General features: G+C 38.0%; 1 protein-coding gene across 2 annotated transcripts in view; it reads right to left on the reverse strand.

Annotated features, from left to right (window-relative positions):
* Nucleotides 1–26,395, reverse strand: part of DPP10 (dipeptidyl peptidase like 10) — a 473,153-nt gene that overhangs the window by 35,612 nt on the left and 411,146 nt on the right. For both annotated transcript variants that reach the window (XM_050339334.1, XM_050339333.1), the window contains exons 8-11: nt 10,245–10,365; nt 6,938–7,092; nt 3,650–3,747; nt 936–1,059 (exon numbers count right to left, since the gene is read on the reverse strand). In XM_050339334.1, coding sequence (XP_050195291.1) covers nt 936–1,059; nt 3,650–3,747; nt 6,938–7,092; nt 10,245–10,365 — 498 coding nt within the window. The remainder of the gene's footprint in view (nt 1–935; nt 1,060–3,649; nt 3,748–6,937; nt 7,093–10,244; nt 10,366–26,395) is intronic.

The raw sequence follows: 26,395 nt of genomic DNA on the forward strand, positions 1-26,395 counted from the left end.
ATTTATAGCTTCTGAGACAGGAAAAGCAACTTGTACTCTGTAGCTATAGAAGTAGATGAGCTCAGAAATCATTTCTAACACTTCAACAGGACTGACTTCAGTAGCAGACATTGATGGGAGCCTTTTGACTCAGAGGCCAACATTTATCACTCATAACCACTTACTCTGCCAAATTATACCCTCTACTTTGGAGCATCTGCTGGTACTGATATTAGCATGTATAGAAAATACTTATACTTTTAGCTGGTTCTGGGAAGAGATCGTGACTCAGAATGGGAAAGAAGCCAATTTTATTCAAGATGCAAGATTGACTGTGAAAATGGGGAGATGTAATGCACGAGTGTCAGAAGTCAAATTCAGGGTCAAGGGATGAGATGCAGCTGGATTCAAATAGAAAAATGTATTTCAGCTTGGCTAACATTCAAAAATGAAGTCTCCCTTTTGTCTTTCCTTTTTTTTTTTTTTCTGAAGTTATTTATTTCTGCTATTGAATTTGAAGGAATTATCAGAGTTTTACACCTTTTTCCTTAAAAATACATAAGCTGTGAGAGACAGAAGGATCTAAAATCAAACTCTGCAGGGGGAGAGGAGAAATTAGTCAGCTGAAAATATCTGAGGGAAGACAAGCTTGTCGCTGCTCTAGCTATATCCCAAGTACATGATGTTCAGCAACATCAGTCTCCACTGAAGTTAATGAATGAACAAAGCTTAGCAATTCCGAAAATGTCACTCAAAGCTGTTAATTGCATGAAATCATTTTACCACATTTGGAATCTTCTCACATCTATTTCCTCCCTGTTGACTAATTATATTCAGCTTGCAACTACTGCATCTGCAAACTCATTTACAAAAAATCTTTTTCTGAATATGAAAACAAAATGCAGAAGAAACCTTGAAAAGAGATCTTTAGGAAAAAAAAAGCTAACACAACTTACCCTGGTACAAGCCCCAGTTGTAGTTTCACAAACTGTTAGGATGGAGATATTCTGAGCTCTGTTTAACCATCTCACCACAGCCTTGGTGTTGCTTACCCATTTCACCATGGTGATATAATATTCCCTAAGTAAACATTTGAAAACACAAATTTCAGATACTTGATATTTCAGATTAGACCTTAAAAATACAGTTCATTCAAATGCTGGATTTGTATGGCATGACAGTATCAGTGCTGAGGGACGGGGAAAATAAACCCAAGTGCCCAGCATCTGCGTTCCTACAATTGGAAAGGCTCAGTCCTTCCGTGTACTGTTCCCCAGGGAAATTTTTGCATATAGATACAAACTTTACCAACTGTGAAACATATGTTTGCAAATACACATGAACCGTGTACTTTCCAGCCAGCTTAAAAACAAGCACTGAATTTCAACAGAAGCCAGTATTTTCCTATACCAAGTACCTTCAGAAGACACGTTTTTGCCAAAGAATCCAGTCCTACTGCCAAAAGAAACAAAAAGTTCTGTAAGTCTGTAATGTTTGATGCAGACAGACCCCACTTTAAAATGCCACTTGCTATAAAATAACAACTGTTTTATAATGGGACTTCTGGATAAAAGGGAAGTCCCACTCAGTATCATTGTATTTCTGCTTCTGTTTTAACAAATAGCTCGTAACTGTTTGTCCCTCAACAACCCTGGCTGAGCACATGAGAATTTCCAGGCACAGACTCACGATATGGAAAATCTGCCTCCCTCCTCACAAAATCCTGCTAGGTTGTCAGGCTGGAGATGTTACAGAAGACCTGTTGCAGCCTGTCATCCCAGCCAGGCTATTTGCTTCACTTCTCCACTGGTGGCAGCTGGCAGCTTTCACAGTCCGGCTGAGTGATGTGCAACAGCAGAGCGAGCTTGTCTGAAAACTCAGACCCCCTTTCAAACAAGGGGCTTGGCTTGAATATAATTAGGCTTTTAATCCAAAACTGATGGAGATCTCATTACTCTTTGACAAACATGTATTTAATTAAACATTCAAAAGCCTCCTTGCTAGAACAAAGATGCTGAGAAGCACCAACAGCAAAGCTGTGTACAGCTCTGATGCTACACACAGGAGGTGCAGGAGGCAGAAATTCACTGTAACTTCACCCAGCCCCAGTCTGGTGCTGTATTTGCAGAAGAGGCCTGAACAACTCAGTATGCCCAGCTTTCTTTTGGCTTTTATATTTCAATTTAAGTAAAGCAGATATTTTCACATGTGGATACCAGAACGATAACCAGAAATGGTAACTCCAAGTGTATAGTGAGTGTAATATTTACATCTTTTGGGCTTAAAAGTATTTTAACTTATGAAGTCACAAAAATGTATGCCAAAAGTAAAGCAAGAGCTATCACAACACCAGCTGACCTATCCAACAAAGCAATGATCCAAGAAACAAACCAAAGAGTGCAACTCCAATCCCAGGCCCTGAAATATTTCATTTTAAAAAGTATTCAGTGAGGGATAGGAACAGGAGATTTAGCATACAGAATCCAGCTAATATAGTAGTTAATAGTCCAAATCAAACCATAACATCACTTTCTATCACTGACATAAACTCCTTGAGCACTGAAATAAAAGCAAAAGGTCACCTAATAATCCCTCTTTTTCCCTCTGCCATCAGCTATGCATAAAAATATGTTCAAACTTCACTACAGTATGAATTGTTTATCAGGAATGTAGTGTAGTACGTGTATATACGTAGAAACATACCCTTCCTTTTCACAGTGCTCTCCATCTGAAAATGCCCTGAGTGGATAGGGGAAGTGGCACTTCTCTGGCTCTTAGATAGCAGCCAGATCTGCACTGTAGAAACTGCTGTCATTATTATTATTATTATTATCATCATTATTATTATTATTGTTATTATTACCTCTATTATATAACATTTTAGGGCTAGGAGATCATTAGTATATGTACTGAAACCACAATGGGAATTTAAGGAAGGTGACTGCAACTCTACAAACTTGAACACAAACATGGGAAGGGATGAAAATTTTCCTGCCCTTAAAAGAAAAATTTCAGGCATCTCCAGCTTAATGCAGGAACTTTAGCAGTTTCAGCCAGACCTCATTACTTCAGCCTCAAAGGAAATGTTAAATCAGCTCAGTGGTTCTGTAGCAGTTTCTCCTGAAAAACACAGCCCTGCCTCTCTTAGCCTGAGTGATCTGGTGGCATTGCTCCTCACCTTCCGCCACCTCACTGCACCTGTCAGCTGGGATGAGAAATGAAAGGAAAGGTTCAGAATAATTCTCTCTAAATGAGAGAACACCCCAATTCTCTGTTGTGAGCATTTTCAAGACACTTCTACAATCTCATGTCAGAAACCGAAAGCAACAAGTTGGCACACAGCAAGCAATGGCTGGGAGTGAATGAGTAACTACCTCAGAAGCAGGACAGTGTTTTCACCTCCCCTGACCACAGCTTAGGATTTTTAATTAAATATATTCCTAGTAAATTGGAGTTTCTCAAGACATCAAACATGAGCAAATCCTAGACCCCTGTGATTTATAAGAGAAGCATCAGTCCAGTACAGCTGTTTTTATTTTATCATTATGTTCAGCCACAGGGACTGAGATCAAGTGAATTCCAGTCCAAGATAAGTGTAAAAAGGCAGTGATTAACCTAGAGACAGTTAGGTTAAATCAAACATGAGTTTCAAAACAAGGAAATTATATACCTTGATTTAAAGCTGTCAGGTGGCATCAGTTCCAGTGTATGTGCTGGTCCATACAGATTAACTACAAACAGCTTTACTGTTGGGTTTGTTTGACCTGCCTTTGGAAAAGAAAAAATAAATAGAAGCTTTAGAGGCACTGAATCAGTGACAACTGAACATACTCACTCATTAACATAATTAAGTATTTTTAGAATAATGAAAGGTTATTAAAATTAAAATATCTTAAATTTTAAAAATTAATTTCACAGCCATTTGAATCACACAGATAAAGATATGAAATACTGACAGATTCTCTCACTGCCTTTTCTAATGGGAGACCTTCCCATGCAGAGCAAGTGACCAATGCTACAAGCAGCTTTGCCTGGTCCAGTTAAGTCAGCTGTAAAAACACAGTCAGTTCCTAAACCTCCAGCAAAATATTTTCCGGGCACTATTGTTCCTTCTTCCAAAAAGCTGCTCTGCCTCTATCTGGGATAGCATTTCTCCTCTTTCCTTCTTTTAATTTACCATTTTCCCCCAGTCTTTCTTCCCTGGTTTGCTGAGTTTGGCCCTGATAAGGAGCCAGCTGCTTTGGTAGGTCAGTTCTAAGGGGAACAAAATACTTCCCGTTGCAAAATGGGAATAAAAGGGCAGTTTGATGTATATCCACTGGGAAGAGTCTGATAAATCCTGAGTATCTACAGGGAGATGGGAATAATCCTTCTCCTGGTAACTAAGGGATGTTCCTGAGAAGAAAAAAAGCATTGGTGATAGAAAGTAAAGCTCTGAAGGGCTGCAAAGAGATGCTTCTGTTTCTACATCTCTATTCTAAAAATATAATTTCCAAATTCTGTTTCATTTAAGTCACAGGAGTCACACAAAATTATATAATGTTCTTGGAATACACAGAATGAAAAGTGTGTCCTTCAACGGGGCTGACTCCTGTTTACTATTGGAAGGAAAAGGTAAAAATCACTGATTCTACAGATTTGGTTACAATAAACTACAAAGTTGTGTATCTGGCTCTTCACAGGGCTATACAGAAATGCAAAATAGCTTGGCTGAAATACACAAGTTCCTTTTAAAAATTGGGCTTCTCTCAATAAAGTCTGAATGCGGTATCCACTCTTTTCTGGGTGGCACGGAGGACAAGAAAGTGGCATTTGTGTATTTTTAATAATGCTTAAAAAAAATAGTTTAAAAAAGGGACTTAATTAAACTCTTGGAATTATTTTTCTTTTACTTTTTTTTTCACAAAAATTTTGACATTTGCCTCAAAAGAAATGTCATCCTTCACAGGCATCATCTGCATGAACACGGCTTACACAAATGCATAACTGTGGAAGAAAACCATTGAAAGATCAAGTCTTTAGGACACCACTGCAGGCTCCTTATGTCCCTTGAACCTTACATTGCCTGCACAGTAGTGTCCAAGTGCTCTCACAGGCAGGGCTGCCATCAGTAATTACCACCCAGCAGCAGTATGAGCTTTAAGAGATACTCCAAAGCACACCTTCACAGCAAACCTTCACAGCAAACCTTCAGATCAAACGTGGTCAGACCTGTGCTAGGTCTGAAGGGACTAAACTGCCCCAAAACTGCCCCTGTGTCTCTGCCACAGACACCCTCAGGGTGCCCTACTCTGCTGTGTGGATACATCCAAGATTCAGCTCCCCAGCTGTAGCTAGCTGTGAGGTCTGTCCCCCCAGCTCTGGTCAGCGGGGCACTGAGATCCCACAACCTGCAGAGGTCTCCTGCAGCTGAAAGTGGGTGTTCTACTGGGCAGAAAATTCTCACACCCACATCTCTCCCTCAGCTAACTCCTCCACCCCTCAGGGTCTTCTCATGCCAATTTAAACAGCATAAATGTTGCACAGCAGCCAAAACATTTGCTCAGTAGTGCAAGAACTCTCTGCATTGAAATCCTACTTTGTTCTTGATAAATGCAACAAAGCTTAAACTTCCTTTTTCTTTTTTTTTTTTTGGAGAACACAGTCTGTGTGTATGACACGTACACATACGAGCATGTTCCAGTGTTCACAAACACATGCTTCATTTTATTTTTTAATTATAGCTATAATTTTGTACTTTATAACAAAGACCAAATCTTTTTTTAAATCTCTGTTGCTATACCACAAGCTTCATTACCAATTAATGATGTTTAACGGGTAGCTAAATTGGCATTAAATGGAGACATTAAATAAAGATAATGTTTCTTCATTAATGAGATTACTGAAGTATATTGTGTATCACTTTTATGCTGAATTGCTAATGAAAAAGAATTACTCCTTTCTCATTTACAAAGCTGAATTTTAAAAATATTCTTTATTTTTTTTCTTTGCTGTGTCACTCAAGGCCTTTTTCCAATGCAAGTATATACACTAACTCAGAAAATATGGTTACTTCATTATTTTATAGTATTATTTCACAGCACAAATACATTCTATTTATATCATTCATGCTACTGTTTCATAGCACCTGACCTAACTGTTCACCCATCAAGAATAAAGGGTCATCACCAAAATAAAGCAGCAGGAGTAGAGTAACAGTACTATTTTCTAAAGCTCTCAATAAACTTCCCCTGAAATGTCAAAGGAGTATCATATACATGGACCAACATAACCTGTCAGAAAGGAATTGACACTTTGAAATTGCACAGAAGGGCTGGATAAACTGATCAGCTGGAAGATCAAAACAACAGATAGGGAGGCGTCTCCCCAGAAGAATCCCCAGCAAACAAGGAGCAATTTCAGACTTTATCCATTTCTGGGTTGTTCTTTCAATTTCCAAAACAAATCTAAAAACCTTCCCTAAATTTTTAGAAAATCAGTAATAACTCTATTTTTTTTTCTCATTTTGATGGTCATGAAAATATGTAACTGTGGCTTATCTTATTCAATGCCAGTCTGTCACATTTATTAATAACAGCATAATCTACTGGGATCTACGTCACTATGAAGGAACATGCTCTGGGCTCTGCACACTGGAGTGTGTGACTTCAGCGCAGCTGTGACAGGATCATTTCTCTATGCAGTCCTTTACACATATTACCCTTCTCTCCAAGGTGCTGTATTGATTTTATCATGCTAAATATCAATGATGAAATTACTTCAAATTAGTGGGTTTGCTGTTCCCTCACCCAATAGTTTTTTTCCAGCAAAAGGTGTTACAGTCTATTGAAAAAAAAAAAAAGAAGTAATTATTATTTCCTGAAAAGCAGCATGAACAAAAACAGCCTCTGTTACTGTTTGGAAACACTATCACTGAACATGGAAGAGGAGGTGGGAGCTGCACTCACAGTCATCTTACCTTAGGATATGGATACTGCTTTCCTTTTGGATACAGGCCTCCAGTAAATCGGGGAATAACCATGTTCGGTACCAAAGAGTCATTTATGGTCAGGAAGGCCAGTCTTTCACCGTCTGGAGACCACCAGTGGGCAACGTGAGAGTGAAGAAGTTCCTCTGCAAAACCAGATTTCCTTAGGGTTCATAAAATAACTACCACATAGTTTCCAGTTTATTCAGCTGGCACTGAATTATTCTCCCTGTGCCTACTTGAAATGTGTTTGTTGTAATTTCAGTAATTTCACATTATCCTGGGCTGAATGTTTGAATACCAAGGCACATTGAAAGACCAAGATTGAACCATTTTCTCAAATGAATACTTCCAGTGACATCAATAAATCATCTAAACATGAAAAACATGAAAGATGATTGTAACTGCCATATGTTCAGTTCTGTTGCATTCCAATAGATGTGTTTAATTAAATTTTAAATTATTTGGACCATTTTAATGTGGGGTGATTTTTGTTGTTGTTTTGGTTTTTTGTTTGTGTTTTTTGTTTGCTTTTATTTTTCTTGTTTTTTTTTTTTATTATCAATCTTTCTTTTTTCTTCTCTTAATATAAAACTTCAGTATACCTGATTTCTCTGAGTTCTAGCACCTAGTAACATGCAGATCCTCACATAGAGATATTTATGTACACATTTTTGGAGTCCAGTATTTTGACTTTCTTGTCTCAGTCTAATGGACAGGTTTAATTCTTAGGAAGTTCAGTTTTTCTGCAACGTGACTTTCTGAAAATCCAAACAAAACATTTCTTTTTATCCGAATTTTATTTGCTTTCCAAATGAAAGTAATTCTCAAAGATGCCACACAATGTTTTCTTACATTTATTGTCACCGTACAGACTTTTTTCATTATCTTATGATATGTTGACTTGCTTGGTAAGGATTTTGTATTTAATTTTGAAGAATTTGGCTGGAAAACTGATTGACAATAATGTACTAAGGGGAACAAAGGCCTGACTGCATATCTAATTTGAGAGCCTATCTAGCAAAACTAGTTAAACTGTCAGTAGAGACTCCCCAAGAGGCTAATCAGATTCTGAACGATCTGAAGCAGCTTAACAGGTTGCATTATCTAAGGTTTGGTGCAATGAAGCTGAGACCTATATTCAAAGTCATATATTCTGGGTCATGCTTCACTCCCTGGTTGGATAACTAAAACCTTTCATACAGGAGAAGAGCAGAGAATGAATGGTGAATATCAGATAGCAAAAATCACAACTATGTTTGTTTTAAAATATTACTGTTTGCATTTAGACAAAGTTATTCACACAAGGAAAAGCTATCCCCAAATGCTTTGTAAGGTAAAATGCTAATAACAAACTCAGGCAAATGACAAAAGAAACAAAATGAGGTCAGAGGACTAACAGGGCTGGATTCAGCTGAAAATCCCTTAACTTCACCTGGACACTATTCAGCCTGCTCAGCTTCTGATGCTATGAAAAACACTGCTGAAAGTAGAACATTGCTCAAAGTTAAACAGTGGTTAATGGGAAAGAAGCAGTGTGTTCATTCCTGCCACAGCACATGGAGTGGTGTCCTCCAACATGTACTGACAGAACCGCCTTTAACACTGATTTTAATGATGTATATTGAGAAGAATTCTGACAGCTTGCATCCCTGGAAACACCATGAATTTTCTGTAAGTCAGGAAATGGAACAGCTGTTTGGAGCAGGGATTAAAAACCTTGGAAAAGAATCGGCAAAATCACCTCCAGAAGGCTTTAGGGCATGCTTCGGGAGGAAGGCTTTGGGATGTGCACCATCTCCACAATACTTCAGAAACTTTAAAGTCCCAAACTAGACAACTTTTGCTTTTCCTTCTCGTGGCTGTGGCTCTTACTAACTTCACTTTGTTTTAGCAAAAACTTGATATACTGTATCAACTTCAATGAGCTACATCTGCTTAAATTCTTCAATTTACATGCTTTCATGTTAGATGGTAAGAATATGAAGTGCACATAAGACTACATTACATTTCCAAAATGTCCACTGTCCTTATGTCTTCAAATATGCTGCCACACTAGAACATTTCAAAAAATTAGAAATCTTGGAAGTGAGTAACTACTGAACACAGGCTGAGGGATGCAAACTACCATTCTAACTTAAGTTCACTTGGGAACAGATTTTAAAAAAAAAACAAACCCTGAGGTGAGCTGTTTTCATAACTACTGAAGTGCCAAGAATTATGTATAGACCATTTTTAAGGACCATGCTTAAATTCCTTGCTGTATAGCATTAACACCACTCCTAAAAAACACTTTGCCCTGAAAATCCCTACATACAAGAAGTTATATACCTCAGGTAACTGATTATTTAACACCAAGCTATTTAACTAGAGAATACATGCGTCCCATAGAAAGAGTAACTGAAATATGTATTAGTTTTAAGCTGCTGTACCAAGCTAGAAAATCTACTCCCCCTTTTTTTTTTCCTTAAATTTATTATTATTATGTTAAAAACATTTTTTTGTGCAGAGAGAAACATTCTGTGGTACCAGGCAGAAGACTGGTGTAGAAGACGGAGGGTATTACAACAGGTGATCCATCCCCTACTCCAATTTGTCCCTGCTTGCCAGCAACAGCAAGTTTTCCAGGAGCCTAGCACAGATTGATTTAAGCAAAAGCAGCAGCCACTGTTGACGTAGCAGTGAGACACTTTTAGACTTCATCAAAACTCTCAAATAGGATTCAAGCACGTTCTTAAAGTTAAGCATGATGTGGCTGCCTGGCTTGAGGGTCTGGAGTCTCTCTCAAGTCATGCTGGCACAGAGCACACCAACCACCACCCAGGCTGAAGGAGAGATGCCAATTAAAAAAAAAAAAAAAAGAAGGTGAGACATTGGGCAGTATCATCTGGAATCACCTTTCAGTTTGTGTCCAGGGATAAAAAAGAAAACATAGTCAACTCTGCTCCTAAGCTACTGTTCTTTGGTGTCTTCTTCTATTGGGATGTTTTAACTGTAAATAGGTCATCACAGTTGTTCATACAAGCAACAAACCGAGCCCTTTCCCCCCCACATTTTTTCATGCTACCTAGTTTGATCATACATTTGATACATTCCGGTTGAAAATAAATTCCCCTTTCCCAGAAAACATTGCTATATGCAAACCAGCAGTCAATACAAAGGCAATCTGGCAAGAAAATGAGAAGGCAAAGAAGCAAACCTAACCTTAGCATTTCCTGAAATGAACAGATTTGTGCTGTTGGGTCTGTACAAGGACCTTTCATCTGCTTTAATAAACAGATATATTCGTCCAGCTTACCTTCATATAACCAGTCTGCAATTCCATTAAAAATAATTCCTTCTTTTCCTGAGGATGTCAGGCGCAATGAGCTACTCTTTACATCAGGCTGATAGTAGATGTTATTTTCAAATATATAAATCTAGAAGAGGTAAGAGAGATGTAGAGAAAAAAGAACATTTCGGTAGATATAAATGAAAGTTCAGCAATGAATAAATAATTTCCTCAGGCTCAGAACAGTCTACAGAATAATTCAACATGAGTTTCCACCAACATGAGCTTCATATTCCCTTTTATTATCAATTTGGACAAACTAAGCAAACTTTTAATACTTATGGGAAGCATAATTTTTCCTTTGAAATGGTCTTCTCAGTTGAAATGTTTCTATTCACCTTAAGAAATATTATTACATTCCTCAAAATCTTACAGAAGTTTTATAACATCTGAATAGATAAAGAATTTTTCCATTAATTCTATTCTATCCAATAAAACCATCTGGTTTTCTAACTGTGAAATTAGACACACTTCTGTAAGGACATACAGCACAGCACATACACTGTAAGTATAAGTTACAGCTTTATATCTTGGTGTGAGAACATACTGGAAAAGCAAAGGCAAGTAGCAGTCTGCAGTTAACTTTTCTCAGCTTGCTGACACTACTTCTGACTGACACACAAACATTTCACCTCAAGTGTGCCATAAAAATGCTCTTTATTTTTCAAGCCTAGGCTCCTCATCCTCCTTTTCCTGTGAGCAACAGATTGGACAGGCACTCCTTTCCTTCTTCACGGCCACTCCTCAGCCTTGTCTGCTTTTCTTTCCCTATTCACTTTGTTGCAAAGAATATGAAGTTCCCCTGTTTGGTTAGACTGAGCTCCAGGCTTCCCAACAAAGTGCAGTAAAAGATTAAGGGGGGGAGGGGGGAGAAGAAAGAAACAAAAAAGAAAAGCAATATAAAATTAATAAAAAATACTTTGGAGGAGTATGGAGATGGCAGAAAGGGCAGCAGACAAATACAGTGATGATGAGGAAGGTTTGTGACATGTTTTCAGCCATGTGCCACAAAGGGCTATACTGGCTGCTTTCCTACTACCAGCCAGGAGACCTTTGAGCACTTTGTTGCTGCACAGTTTAGGCATGTGTTGTCCCAAACTTCATCCTTGGCCCTATCTTTCCAAGTCCTGGCTAATAAAAACCAAACATTCAAGACACTAACAAGCCAAAAGCTACAGATGGGTACACAAGGCAGAACCACTGTCATTTCCAGAATGACAGAACTACTGTAATATCCTGTAGTAATGCTCTTAATCCTCTTTGTCTGTACTCCCATATTCCTCATTTTCCTGGGCTTTCAATGTGTGTGACCAGACTGTTTCAGCTACAATAATCTCAAGAGTTGCAGCCTTTTTCTTTGCGCTTTTTTTTTTTTGTTAAATTACAATGCCCACGTATGTGGTTCCACAGCAGTGGAATCAATCTTACAGCAGTATTGTGCACCATCTTGATTCATACAGAAAATGCAGGTAACAGTGCCAGAGAAGTAATATGCAAAAGACATTTTTGTTACATGATTTCAGCAATGTACACTGATACACAGTGTCTGAGGGAGTCTAACCTGAAGTAAACATATTTCCACCAGTGACCATTTAAAAAGCCCAGTCATCATTCTCTCACACTTCTGTGATAAATGAAATATGGGAAAATACTAACCAAAGAGCAAAGTCTTATTATCACTATTACTGCTGTTCCCTTTGTTTCTAAATTGCCCTCCGAAATAGATTTCCCTATGAGTCCCCAAACTAATGATTTTTAACAGTAGCCACTTCATGATTTCTGCTGCAGAAAGCAATAAAGATGAGGGGTTTTTTTCATACCATGAGCAACGCAATGATTTTAACCATTACTGGGAACCAGGGGTGATTTGTGACTAAGTCTTTTATGGTCAGAAACTCAAAACTCAGCAGTGAGATGAAAGCAGAAGTAAAAATAGTTTGAATAGTTTGATCCAGTTTGAATAATCCAGAATGTACCAAGCAGTAATCACATTTATAGTTTTATAAATACTATCTGGTACAGCTGAGAATTTATGGGAAGTTGACATGTGACACAACATCAACAGCAAAAGAAAACAAGGATTACAGAATGCTGGATGTGTCAAGTTTTTGAAATAATATTAACAAGAACTTCCTGTGAATGTGCACTTCCACAGTAAAAATGCACTTTTTCTTCTACAGTAAACAAAACAAATACAAGCAATAACAAGGCACGGTTAATTGCTTAACCAAGAAAATCCAAATAGTTTAGCCAAGTACTTTTTTTCTATATGAACTAAAAATATTCCTGTCAGACTACATTACAGATAGACTGAATAGTAGGAACCACTCTAATGACTATTGGTTAGTAAGGAGCAATTTCTTACAGCTGACAATCTCCTCTTATATAAACAAAAGTTTTCAAGAGATTACCAAAAAAGCCTACTTGGTCAAATGATTCTATTTTCTTTAAGCTTCTTTAATTAAATGAGATCAATCTAATTAATTTTGGAAGATCAGGAGGATAATTTTTGCTTCTCTCCCCCCTTCTCAGACTGTTTGTATTTTTAATGGTGAAGGTCAGCATATTGTCTCATCTCTGCAATGAAAAAGTTTTGTTTAAAGCCATCAGTGCCAGTCAAAACACAGGATTAAGGAGGACTTGTTTTATGACTGAACCATAAAAAGGTCTTTAATCCTGTTATTACTAGTTAGCAGGTATTGCTAATTCCATTTGACAGATTTCAGATAAGTAAATATCTGAGAAGGATACTCAATGATGTGCCACTGACTGCTGGCTGCCTCAGCTTTACTGCCCATTCATTTCATAAAGTGGCTTTGTCTCCATCCTTAATCAGGTCTCAGGCATCCTCTGAACACCCTCACAATCTTCTTAGCCTACTCTGCCATACAAAGTTTCCCTTCTTTCCTCACCACTCCTGATGTGTGCTCCTGCAACCGTGAAATCTACTCCAAACCCTTATTTTGTTTGTTTGTTTGTTTGGTTTTTTAACATCTGTATTGGAACACTTTAAAGTTCTTGAAAACCCTCAAAGCCACCCAGCAGGCTCTCTCTCTAGCAAGCCTCACACTCATTGCTTATGTGAATTAACATTACAAATTATGAATTTATGTTCCTGTGCAAAACATTTATGAGGTACAACCATTCCCGTTCCTTGACATAACTAAACTCACATAAATGCACATGGATGATTTAGGGTTGGTGCACTGGCTCTGCACTCACTGCCTGTACCATTTCAAAAGATCAATATCCCCATGCTTGAGCCTGTAAAAACATCTTAGGAAGATTCAACATTATGGTTACTAATTTAATCTCATTCTGGGTATTTATTATATTCCATGAGGTGCCACGAAGCCCCTGAACTGCTGTTTGTACCAACAGGAATGGCCCATGCTCACTTCCTGCAGTGATGCTGCCCACACCCTGCAGTCAGGGCTGCACTCCCCTCCATTCCTGAACATGCCAAAGTGCTCATCTGTAATTATTTAACTTATTCACCACTTGGAAATAAGGACTTGGGAGCTAAAATATTGATTTCTGCAGCAAAACTGGCAGTAGAGGTGTAATAGGAATGATAACATTACTGTGAAGGCTACTTAGTAGTGGCCTGAGAGGCTCTTCACTTTTCTTTCTGTAAATGTGGGCAGTAGATTCAATTAAACACAAGCACTTTGTGTAGCCACAAAATCCAAACTCCCATCTGACACTAAGTGCCAAGAAAGGCATTTCTAAAAGGCAGGCTCATTGTGAATTGCTCTCCCCAATATAATATTTATATGGTACAAATGTACCTTATATATAACTATAAAAATACTGAAATTTTAACAGATCACCCCTTGCAATTAATTCTGTTCACAAGACTATGAATAGATCTCATTTAGCATTTGCACCTACAACACCGACCAGCAACAACAGGTGGTGACAAATGCAAAATGACTTTAGAAGGAAAACAAACACTGGTTTTATTTTACGCAAATTTTCACAAGCCCACCAACTAAGAGTAGAAATGGAACTATTTCTTAGTTGAAACATGCAAAAACCTCCTACACCAGGCTGCAAAGCAGAGGAAGTCTTTAAATGTCAAATCCTCTCCTCCCTGCACATCATCTAATTTCCTTTTCTTTACTTCATACATTTTTCTCTTTCTTGTTCAATTTAAACATTGCCACTAATGCTTCCTGTTGAAAACTCCTTACAGGTCTACTTCATGCTGCTCTAAAATGTATTTCCAATATTTTCTTTCGAAAACACAGAGACTAGATGAAAATTTTTATTTTTTAGGAAGTGGCTGCTGCTGTTGTTGATTACTTGCAGTACAACAACACATAGAAGCTGAATTTAAGAGCCACAATTTGGCTTTTAAAATTGAGTCCAAGAGAGAGCAAGTGACTGGGAGAGAATTCAGACTACAAGGTACATAGCAAATCATGACACTGGGATAAGAATAATTCATGAAAACAAACAAAAATATTCTTGGAGCAAAATCTTGAAAACACATGAGCATAATCTGAGTCCGATAAGTAAAACTAAATACGTTCCCAAAGGTTTCCAGGGTGGGGATTTCACACACTTTATCACTTTGTATATTGTGTTTTGAGCACTGTCAAATGAACCAAAAATTTCCCTTGCTAGTCTATCTTCACTCAGGTATCTGGGAGCAAGTAATAGTAAAAGGGCTTTTCCTAGTATATACTTGGGTCTATTTACTATAGCACAAGTGCTAAATTGTTGACTGCAACTACTGAATCTTCCCAAACTGCTAAAAGAGGAGTTGCTAACTGTGTATCAGACAGGTATTCTCATGAATACATCAGTGGCTTTGTGCTCAAAATGCTTTCACAGCTTTCAGCCATGACGGTAAGAGAATAAATTGAAAAAGGCACAAAGTGGAACCAGGCTATGCTATCATATATAAAAATTATTATCATGCTGTTTTGAACCTCTTCAACACATCTTTCACAAGTATTTTTAGAGAATTTAAAATAATTTTTTAGTTAAGACCTTCAACTAATAATGCTACGAGGAGAAATGTCAAAATCTATTGCCTTCTAAATTATTTGTCTTTTTGTTTTCTTATAGATTTTGCAGAGCTAATCACATCAAGTCTTAAACCAAAAGAAAAAAATCACAGAGGATTTAATTATTTTATTAATTATTTTCCAATTAATGACAAACACCTGCAGGAGTGCTTTGGATTAGTGAGAGATTGATTCTTAATAATGCTCACATTTATTTCAGCTGACTGTGAAGAATCTGAGGCTCAGCTTGCTCTAATGTTCTACCACAGCACTAATCCTTCTCCTTTTTCCACATCTGGCCGCCTCTGAAGTATTTTTTTCACAAACCTTCTTCTAAATTGATTTCTTCCAAAACACTTATTCATTGTCTGCAACACGTTTCACAATTGCACTGTTTTATTTCAGGCTGAGGTCTTCAGCAGAGCACCCAGTCCGAGCAGTTCCAGATGGCAGACAGCTGTGAAAACAGAGACATCCAATCTCCCAGCCCAACGCAAACCCGGTGCCAGTAGCTGGAGAGGCCCCCTGTGTGTCTTTAATCGTTTCAAACACTACAGGCAGAGAAAAGCTACTAAATTACAGAAAAATACTCCACTTTTTCCCCATTAGGAGCTCCACTGAAGCCTCCTGCAGGGGCACATCCACGCTCGATCCCTCCTCTGATTGCAGGGCAGCGTTTCGGCAACAGCACAAGCCTTTTACGCTCCAGCTGGGCAGCAGCAGCAGCTTTCCTGGAGCTGTGTGGGGATCACTGTGTGATCACCTGCCCCTCACAGAGGCACTGAGTTTGTGTGAAGCAGGACTGGGACCTGCCTACCAAAGCAGGGGCAGCTTCTCCAGCAGGGACTGCCAGCAGACCATTAGCCCTGGCAGCAGAGACGGAATCACAATCAGAGATTTGCATGTGTCCTAGAAACTCATCCAGATAGCAAAGTTCAGACTTGTACTTATATCCAAAAGCCCAGTTTTCTTTAGGTGGAACAGAAACAAAGCTGCAGCCTTTGCTGACACAATTTATCCCCTTCCCTGGAACCAGTCACAGTCTCTCCTCCGGAGAGAGTCAAATTTCTCTCAAAGCTGTTGTTAGGGAGGTAGCCTTAACAATCTAGCATTAGTCTCTTCTCTAACTTATGCATGGATAAACTTATTTTACTATGAATATGATAAGGGAGTTTACCACGCAGTAAGTTCTTAAAACAGCTTATGCAATCACTAACCCTATAGGTATGATGTATTGGCACTGCTGTTCCCCAAAACAAGAGGGAACCACCTCGGGTCTAGAAGCAACATCACTCACTCATGTCATGCTTGGCCCAAGCTGAAGGTACATCTCCCCACTCTGCACCACAACCAGGAACTTGCTGGCCTGTCCCACTTCTCAGTGCAGCGTGGCCACAATTTAAAGCCATGGGAGGGTACAGCTATCCTACAAGGTACAACTTTGCAGATCCCCAGTTTAATATTTTTGCATTATCTGATGTAAAATGACAGCAGAAGCCACTAACAACTAGTAAATAAACCAGAAAAAAAATGAGTTAGCACAGACATTAAAACTGTCTTGATATTTATCATTGGGAAAACTTGGACACCTCTCCCATAACAGTTAACATAACAGGGATTTATTTTCCTAACTTACTGAGTGAAGCTTTCTAATTAATCCTCCAAAGTCTGACCATGGCAGATTTATTTGACTTCCTGATTGATGTCATCCACACAAATAATTTTGTCATCAACGATAATAACAGAAATATGTAATACAAACTGCAAGGGTCAGTGCCCTTTGCGGCCATGGTTTACCTTTATATAAGTTTTAACAGCTGATGAAATGAACTTTTCAAGGTAAAAAGCTAATATACAGAGTCCAGCATTTTGCTTGGAAGGAAAGAAATAGTAGAGTGTGACTACTGGTATCATTTGGCATTACATGGATTCATCAAGACTAACACCTAGGTGAAGGAAGGTGCCAACCAAACTCTAAAGCTGCACAGCAGATACAGCTGGAAAGGAAACAAAGAAGACATCTGTATCTACATGTCTCTGGTTAAAAAAATCCATACAACAAGTACTGGTCTTCTTCCTGCACAGGTGAGAGTTCTACCTGTGAGATGAGAAAATAATTTTTCCACAGAATCTCTGACCAACAAATATATAAATAACTATTTCAACTTGGAACAACTTCAGCACTCCCACTTAACACCCCAGAGAACATGACAGTCTTCCTTACCTTTCACATGGAAAATATGAACTACAACAAGACTAAGGAATTTCTGATTATGCCCAGAAGGAGACCTTCTGGCATTCAGGAAATGCTTCTGCTGCAGAACTCCCACAGTTGCTGATGACAGTGCTAAAGACATCAACCTAAAATCTCTTCAGGCAGCCCATCTCTAGTTACATTCCTGTGTGACCTTGGCAAGGACACAGAGTCCACCACTCCCTGGACTAGCACAGGTGTCTTCAGAGCACAACATTCTATGTAACAGACGACTCAACTGCACGTTTTGCTCTATGCAGAGGGGTAAGTTTGTTTTGCTGATGCAGAAACAAACCAGTGTCCTCCTGTGGACCCACATAGTCTGGCTGACCAGCTGACCCCACCATCATTATGGCTGATAGCTACACCTCAGCACAGGTTCTATTGGACGTACTCAATTCCTACGCATTCAGCAAAATTCCGTCCCTTCTTCTTGTGAGACTGCCAGCTAATTAGTTGGATAATTAATTCTTCAAAAGCTTCAAGATGCTATTCCATCTGGGCTTGCCTCTTACCATTTGTTCTGTCTCCTGTCTTACCATACATTAAGCAGGGCCAAATCCAGCTGCCTTCAGTTGGATCATTTGCTAAAATTTCCAGATGAAATATGTTTTCCTGCTAACAACTGTTAAAACAAATAATTTCAGCTATTCATGAGACAGAAGAAAGTCAAATAATGAATACTTTCTTAGTTGCCTAGCAAATATTGTACTTTGCTCTTCAGAGATTAAACCACGACCTCTCCAGTTTCGTATCCAGTATCAAGTTGGCACAGCACAGTTTCCCTGTTTAACCCCAGACTGGGAAGAGAAAGAAGTTCCCATGACACCCAGAGCAGCTTATATTTCTCCTAGTCCTGAGTTCATGTTAGAGCATGAGGCAGCACAAAGCATCACAGAACAGAATCACAAAAGCATTTAGGTTGGAGAGGACCCTTAAGATCATTGAGTCCAACCGTTAACCCAACACTGCCAAGTCCACCACTAACCATGTTCCTAAGAATGAGACTCACATCTTTCACTAGCTAGGCCACAGAGCCCTCAAATTTAAATTATATGAGGAAAAATTAGCTTGAAGCTAAATAAAATCATCAAAACTTTCTTGGCATGATAATATGCATACATACAGACTTATTATGTATATCCAGCCAGTGTTCTTTGCTTCTTGGACAACATGCTGCTCCATATGAAAAGTTCAGTACAAGATGGATCTCAAAATGAAAACAATAAAAATAAATAAAAAAAAAGTAAAAATTATTTTTGATTTATTTTTATAAAAAATGGTGGTTTCCATTCCTACTGTTCTTTTTACCACAGTTATGGAAAATGCAGATATCTATGCACTTAATTTGATTCGTAAATATTGGAGCTTACTTTGGACTAAAGGAAGAACCCAAAATCAAACCCCTGCATCCACATGGAAACCATTTGGTGGCCATTTTTCAAAATGCACTGTCAAAGTAACAAGTTTGTTCTTCATTTAAGTATTTAAAATATTTGTTACCACTTTCTGGTTCACATATCTGAAAAATTACACAAATAGCTCCACTTCAGAAACTTATGAATAGTTTTCATCAATTCAAAAAATACTGGAAATCACCCATAGTATCTGTCAATGCTTTCAAATAAATACATGGCTTGGCATTTCTCTACCACTATTTAGCATCCTCCAAAGTTCTGATAGACACTTTTTTTCTAATAGAGTCTGCTGTTTACGTTATTTGTAGTCACAGTGTAATGTCTGCTCTCTTCTTCAAGTTCGAAGTGAGCAAACATTTTCTTGTCATCTGTGATTTCGCTTACTATACCCCTGGGTCTCACAGCCTTAAACTGAGATTTCCAGACCAATGTTATACCCATTGCTACAGAAGGTAAGTACCCCTTCCTGCCCTTTTTTCTTGCCAAAATTCTTATTTACTTAAAGCAGCTTCCTACTGAAGAACAAGGTGTACTTAAGATTATGTGCTTTGTGTGCCAATGCAACAACAGTATAACTGCTATTTTCTTTTTTCCCCTCACAGAAAAATAAATGCTCATTTTGGGAAGAAAACAACAGCCAGAAGAACTGGACACGCAGTGTTACATAGGAACAGTTGTTTGTTATACCAAGCTAGAAGTTCCATGATGGTAATCCAAACCTCTGCTTCTGCTCTGTATCAAAGCTGCTCTGTGACCAAGAGCCACACAAGGCACACGCTGCAGTGAGCCACAGACATCCTTCAGGTCTCTATTTGGCTGCAGGGGAGAGGTTTCCTGTGCTCTGTGATGAACTGTTGTTGTGATGTCATTTGGCTCATTTCTACCCACATCTTGAGACTCAACACCCAGCTTCAACAAAACTCCACCGGCACAGGGGTCACTCAAACTGTTCATGGGCTGCAGGCACGTTAAGGATGATGGGTACACCTCCAAACTTCCTGTGACAATGCTCTGGACATCAGCGTTCCCAAATTAGGTTTTGATTTACGGTTCCATGCAGGTGAACAGTATGTATGTTGCATACAAAATTACATTGACAAACCAGATTTCTAGGAGGTATTTTGCACTTGTTGGAAAAGTAGCAAGATAAAGGGTCAGTGCCTTGCATTCTTGCCCACAGTAATCACATATGGAAGAAGCTCCCTGGTAATGAACAGGAACACTCACACATTGAGAGCAAGTAAAATGCAAGGTGGCAAAATAAACCCAAAACAGTTAAAATGCATTTCACTGGTGCAACTGATTATCCTGCTAATGTCTCCTTTACAGGTCCTGCAGCGATCTCCAGAATCAATTACTATATTTCAGATAATATAAAACACAGAAAAGTGGCTTATAAAGCTTCTATAATTGTGAATTTTATAAGGTTAGGGTATTTATCAGTGACTTTGTGAGTAACAATTATACAGATTTTTGCCAAAAGCCTTCTTTTTCCCACATCTTCCAAATTTTGTATCCAGATCACATATGGTAAAGAATCACAATTTCAAGGAAAGTTTTATGGAGTTGTATTACAAAGCTGCTTTATGTTATATTCCTTTCCCCCACATTATATTTGTAGCCTATTTAGATTGTGAGTGCCCAAAGACATGATTTCAGGCTAAAATGTCTGATACAGTTTGCAGTACAGCTGCTTTGCAAGTCTCCAAGAGTGTAGAGTGGCTCTGACCTCCTTTTGCAGATTTTTTTTCTCTTGCAAGTCAATCTATACTGGTATAAAATTTTCAGAGCTCTTCATCTCTGACTTGCTCCAGCTCTTACCCCATAGTTCCATGTGCAGAGAGACCACTAAATTATGCAAGTACTGGGCACTGCAGGTACCATCAGCTATCTAAGCAATACACGGCAGTAGAGAAATTCTGACCTTATAAGATCTATGTTTCAAAATCATCAGGCAGATTGCAAATTATGCAAAAAACAAATAATAGATAATAACAAAATTATTGTAATTGTAAGCAATAATAACTATATTCACCCTTAAAGGTACCAATTTTCTAAACACTGTGATTGACCTAGGCATCAATTTTTTTCAGAGGAAGCTTTCAAACCTTTTGATTATGTCATAATTAAGGCAGAGAGGAAGTAGCTCTTCAGTATAGAACATGGAGACCTCAAAACACATACACCTCAGTGCCATGTACTGCCTTTTTTTTGGTGTCAGTTACGATATGTTATTTTATTCTTGTGGTCATCAAGCTGCCAGATAGAGCATGAAGAACAGAACACTGAAGCACCACTTTTCTTCAGTCTAGACTAATGCCACTGCATCACAGTAATGTGTTAGCACATTTGAACAACTGCAAACAATCTACAAGGCTATTATATTTAACTGTTATTTGGATAGTTTATAAATCTACTGTAAACAATAGCAAGGATGCACTCCTAATGAACCTATAAGATTAGTTACTAATGTCATGACATAAACCAGGCCATGAACTCAGAGAGTATCAGCAACTCTGTTGTAACTCTGATGTTTATGTCCTTGATTTCCAATAAATGCTGCAAAGCATTGCCCTCTTTTGTTTCAATACACATTAATTATGTTGCCTTTCCAATGATATTGGATCATGACACTCGCTAAATCCACACCCTGCCTAATTCCATGACAGCTTACTCATGAGCACAAACACTGTGCTAGGCGTGTTACACTAATAAAATCACATATAATATCTGAGCTACAACCTACACAAAAAGCTGCTTAATACATCTTTGTGATTGCACAGAGGATCACAGTAAGACTGTCTTGCCCCTGTGGAGCTGCCTGAAGAACTACCTTGGCTGCAGCATTGTGCAAAATGTCACTGAGGACTGGGCTGCTCAGTCCTTTGGTCTTTGCCTAAGTGATGCATTAACAGAACTACCCATAAACAGTGTATGCTCAGCAATTCACACTCCTTGTTCCTCACACTTACTAAAAGTAAGTGACTAATGAGCCAGCACGGAAGAACGTGGACAGAAATGTGACTCTTACATGCCTGGCTTGCTCCTACTGACTTATAACAAAATCATAATCTGTCCTTACCATAAAATCTTTTAAAATTATCTCTGGTATTTTGAAGGCTCATCTCACACTGATATCAAGCATTTAATTATGCTCAGACTGATCAATCTGCACCATGCTAAACTGAAAAAATTTCAACCCAGTTACTCCAAAAGAAACAAAGGAATATTAGAGGACAGAGAAATATGTAGGGTAACTGTAAGGGCTCAGTGTCAGAGGAGGAATTTCCTGTTTTCTTTGACAAAATGTAAGAGAGTAGCATCCTAACAGCAAGGACCAAAGTAAAAAGACAGAGAATCAGAAATGCTGAGCTGTAAAGTCATGTTTATATTTTCTACTATTCTTAGAGTGGTAGGCAATCCATGAGAACTTTGTACATCGTGCAAATACTGAGATAGACCAGGATGCCTCTAAGCACCTTCTACATGAGCAACTCCAGCATGCTTCAACACAAAGTTTTATCTTTTCAGCTAAACTATTGCTGACCCATCTTGTTGTATAATGCACGTGCCTTCACCTCCCCATTGTGCACAGTGTCCACGTTGCCAGCTGTCTTTATAATGGCCCAAAATTTTAGTGGAGGACATCTACCTGTAAAGACTCCACACAGACAGTGCATTCAATGCAAGAAAGACAGTTTGTCTTAAAACTTTTCATTAGGAATGCGACAAATAGGAATGAGGAAATTTTTACTAGCTCTTATAACAGCATTTCTGTTTGGGACAGTTCAGAGTCTGGCAAATAATACCTGAAAATAAATATTTGCTTTCTTTTCACACAAAACCCTTCCCTTGTATTTCTGTACATGTACTGTAACCTGCCATAAACGATGAAGGAAATCAATGCTTCATTTTCTCTTAGATATCAGCAGAATACCTGACTTTTTAATCCTTATTCTCCAGGGCTGCCCTGGCCTTGAATTGTCAATGGTTATACACTTCCCACAACCACACATCCACAAGGAGCTCTTTGCTTGCTCTCTTTCGCTGTGGCTCAGGCTGAGTCAACATGAAAACCTAACTCACTTTAACACAGTGCAGCAAAAGTTTAATCAGCTCTGGTCCTTCAGCACAAACACAGTGGGAAGTCATAACCCCATTGCAGGGGAAAAAAAAAAAAAATCCAAGGTCATTTATGGGTTGGTGATGATGGAATTTAATGTCTCTTTTTCAAGAAGGACTTGGCTAAAATAAAGAGGAAGAGCCACCAAGAGCACTGAACACCCACAAAGTTGTGTGGTCATAATCTGTTGAGGTTTTTTTTCCCCTAATTACAGTTCTCATGCTGATAAGAGATTCAACAGGGAGTCATGACATCACCATCCATGAAGTATATACAAGTTTTACTTTTGTTTTGTTTTTTGGGGGTTGGTTTGTTTGTTTTGTTTGTGAGGGTTTTTTTTTTGTTTGTTTTGGGGTCTTCTTTGCTTGTTTTGTTGGGGTGTTTAATAATAACAAGGTCTGTCTACTCTATCCTTACCCATATGCAATTGGATAAAATCCTGGTTGACTGATGTAAAGAGCCTTCAGGATGAGGCGGAAAATTCGTCACATCCATCTTTTCCACCCATCCTGAGGTGTATCATAGCCTCTTTTTTTTAATATCAAATATGAAGTGACTACATAAGTATACGGTCCACCGACATAATTAAGCCTGCAAAGTTTTTGGGCAGGATTTTTGAGTTATATGAAAATACAGTCCATCACAAAACCTAATCTTTTCCAATTCTGATTTAGCTAAAGGTTCAGTCAGATTTCAACCACTCCTCTCATGGACCGTGCTTCACAGTTGTTATGGGTAGCTATTTCTAAAGAACTTTAGGCTTCTGAAATACAATTTTCATATTTCTGCATTACAGAAAGCCACACATTTTTCACACAAGAAGCACAGCAGTCCTCTTTTGTGAGCCATTGGACCTGCAGTTAATATTAGCTAACAGACGGAAGTGTGAATATTCAGATATGCTTTGTTACACACGCACATGTTGAACAACATGATAGTCTAGATGAGAGGTGCATATTGCTGTTTTCATTGCTCCCTGAAGGCTGCTGCATGGGAAAGTCCTGATGACTGCTCCTATCAAACCTATGTGTCTAGGCTTGTTTGTGTGTCCTTGTGGGACTATATATAAATACATATATATATGTATATATACATATATAAATCCAGAAAAGTAAGTATGTGAAAAAAAAATTAATTCCCTCTAGCACAATATCTCAAATTTTCAACATATTTGCTTACAAAAGAGTTATTGATACAAGACTGGATAGAAAAGCATGTTACCTGTGTGCACAGCTTACATACTGACTCAAACATTAGCTGCATGCTAGATCAGTGATAAGGACCAGACACAATAAGAACCAGGGAAAAGGGAAAGGAAACATCTTTTATCTACCCTCTCGATTTATTCACTATAAAGCTGCTGGGCCTTTTACTGTTCTACATGAAAAACAGTAGTAGAGGAATAATGCTCCTATAAAATATGATTTTCTCATTATTACTTCACCTCTTTCAGATAGAGCCAAGTAGCTATTCCCACAAGGGACAGTAGTATCTAATCGTCAATACACATATTTTTAGTTGCCTTTGATACCAAGACATGTTCATTGCCTTTCACCAACCAAAATGATGAAGCATCTTTGCTCAGCTTAGCCTTGCCTCCATTTATAATACTTCTGCTCTCTAGAACTCACAAACCTTTTATTGAATATATCCAACCTTGATACGTAAAAATGTATTTTTCCCCGTTTTCCAAAACTGCCTATTTTTTTTTTTTTTTTTGGCTGCATTCTCCATTCTCCTCTTCTGAGATGGGGAAAACTGCTTTCATATTGAGCATCACTTTTGAAACTACAGAACATGCATTACATGCTCCTCCAATCTATACTTAAGTGCAGTTGGCACCTAGAAATTAATAACTGAAAATGTAAATTAGTTCAGTAGAATATCTTCAGAGAAACTAATATTTTTTTCCTGTGAAGAATACTGTGAATTGAATCATTTAAAAGAAAAAGAAAAAAAAATTTAGATTTTGTAACCCTAGCTTGACAAATCCAAGAAAAATCCAATGTGTAGCAGCAGCTTAGGAGTAAGACAACTTTACCTAATACTTTTAGGTAACTCTAATTCTTCTGTGGAAAAAAAAATATTGCCCATGGTCACCATGAGTCTGATAAAAAGCAGTTTTTGTATCAAAAGTAAAGCAGCATAAAATTTTCAGTGTTACTAGCATGTATGCTAATAAGTGGCTTTCTTATAATTTCATAACAGGATCTGAGCATTTAGCACATTTTATCTAACACAAAAAAATACCAGAATGCCATCTTGCAAAATAATACATACTCTTAATTTAGCTGCTGGTCAAAAACTGCCATTAAAACAGTCTTTTTGTGTGCCTTTTTTCTGTAAATATTTCTACTTCCTGGTTCAAATCCTCAGTCTCTGCCACAGTAAGTTTCCCAGCTGGAAATCAGAAATGTAATGAAAACATTTGAAAGAGAAAATAAAAAATTTTTAGTAGTCTCCTTAATTTCTCACTGCCTTCAGAAAGATATGACTTCAGCATTTGCTAGAATTATGAACAAATCCCTTAAAGACTCAACTGGGTGGGCAATGCTCAACCATACATGTTCCCTTTCTTCATAAAAACATCCTCATCAAGACAAAGGATCTCAAATATACTTTGAAGTTCTGTAAGGAACATCTCATACATTTTAAATAAGAACTCATGCCCGAGGTTAATGTCACATTGAAGTATTCTTGTTTATTTCTGGTTTACAGAATAAATTCAAGCAGAGATTTTCCTTTAAGTTTTACTGACATTTGCCTCATTAGCATAATCATTAGGAGGAATGATGAAATAAATCCTTGACATTTCCATATGTGATTTTAAGTTACTCATCTAAAGTAGAGTAAGTCAAAAGAGCAGAAGACTTTTCAAATAAAAACAGCAGAAGAAATATATTTATTTAGGACTGACTTCACTAGCATTAATTAAGCGTCTGCTTCATTTGCATATGCAAGTGGTTTTGCCAGGAGGGGGTGCCAAGTACCCACAGCATTAATTACACAAAAAAAGAACACATGGCAAATATTTTACAGAAAGGTGAGTTACCAATTTTTATAGCAGTTGTACTTTGCACCTTGATAGACCAAATAGTAAATTAAGCTTTCAGCAATCGACGTCTGCTAAAGCAGGTGTTGAGCAAGGTGTGTGTGTAGCATAGTCCTGATAATTCCTCAATCACTAAACTTTGTCTTGTGCTTATCTGGGTACTTGGAAAATAATGTAACATCAATGAACTTTGCTTCTGTAGTATTTCTGTTACCTAAAATAGTCTTTGAAAACTTTTGAAAAAAACCCTAAA

The sequence above is a fragment of the Myiozetetes cayanensis genome, unplaced genomic scaffold, assembly GCF_022539395.1.
Source record: "Myiozetetes cayanensis isolate MyiCay16 unplaced genomic scaffold, myiCay2020 scf9, whole genome shotgun sequence".
NCBI classification, from domain to species: Eukaryota; Metazoa; Chordata; class Aves; order Passeriformes; family Tyrannidae; genus Myiozetetes; species Myiozetetes cayanensis.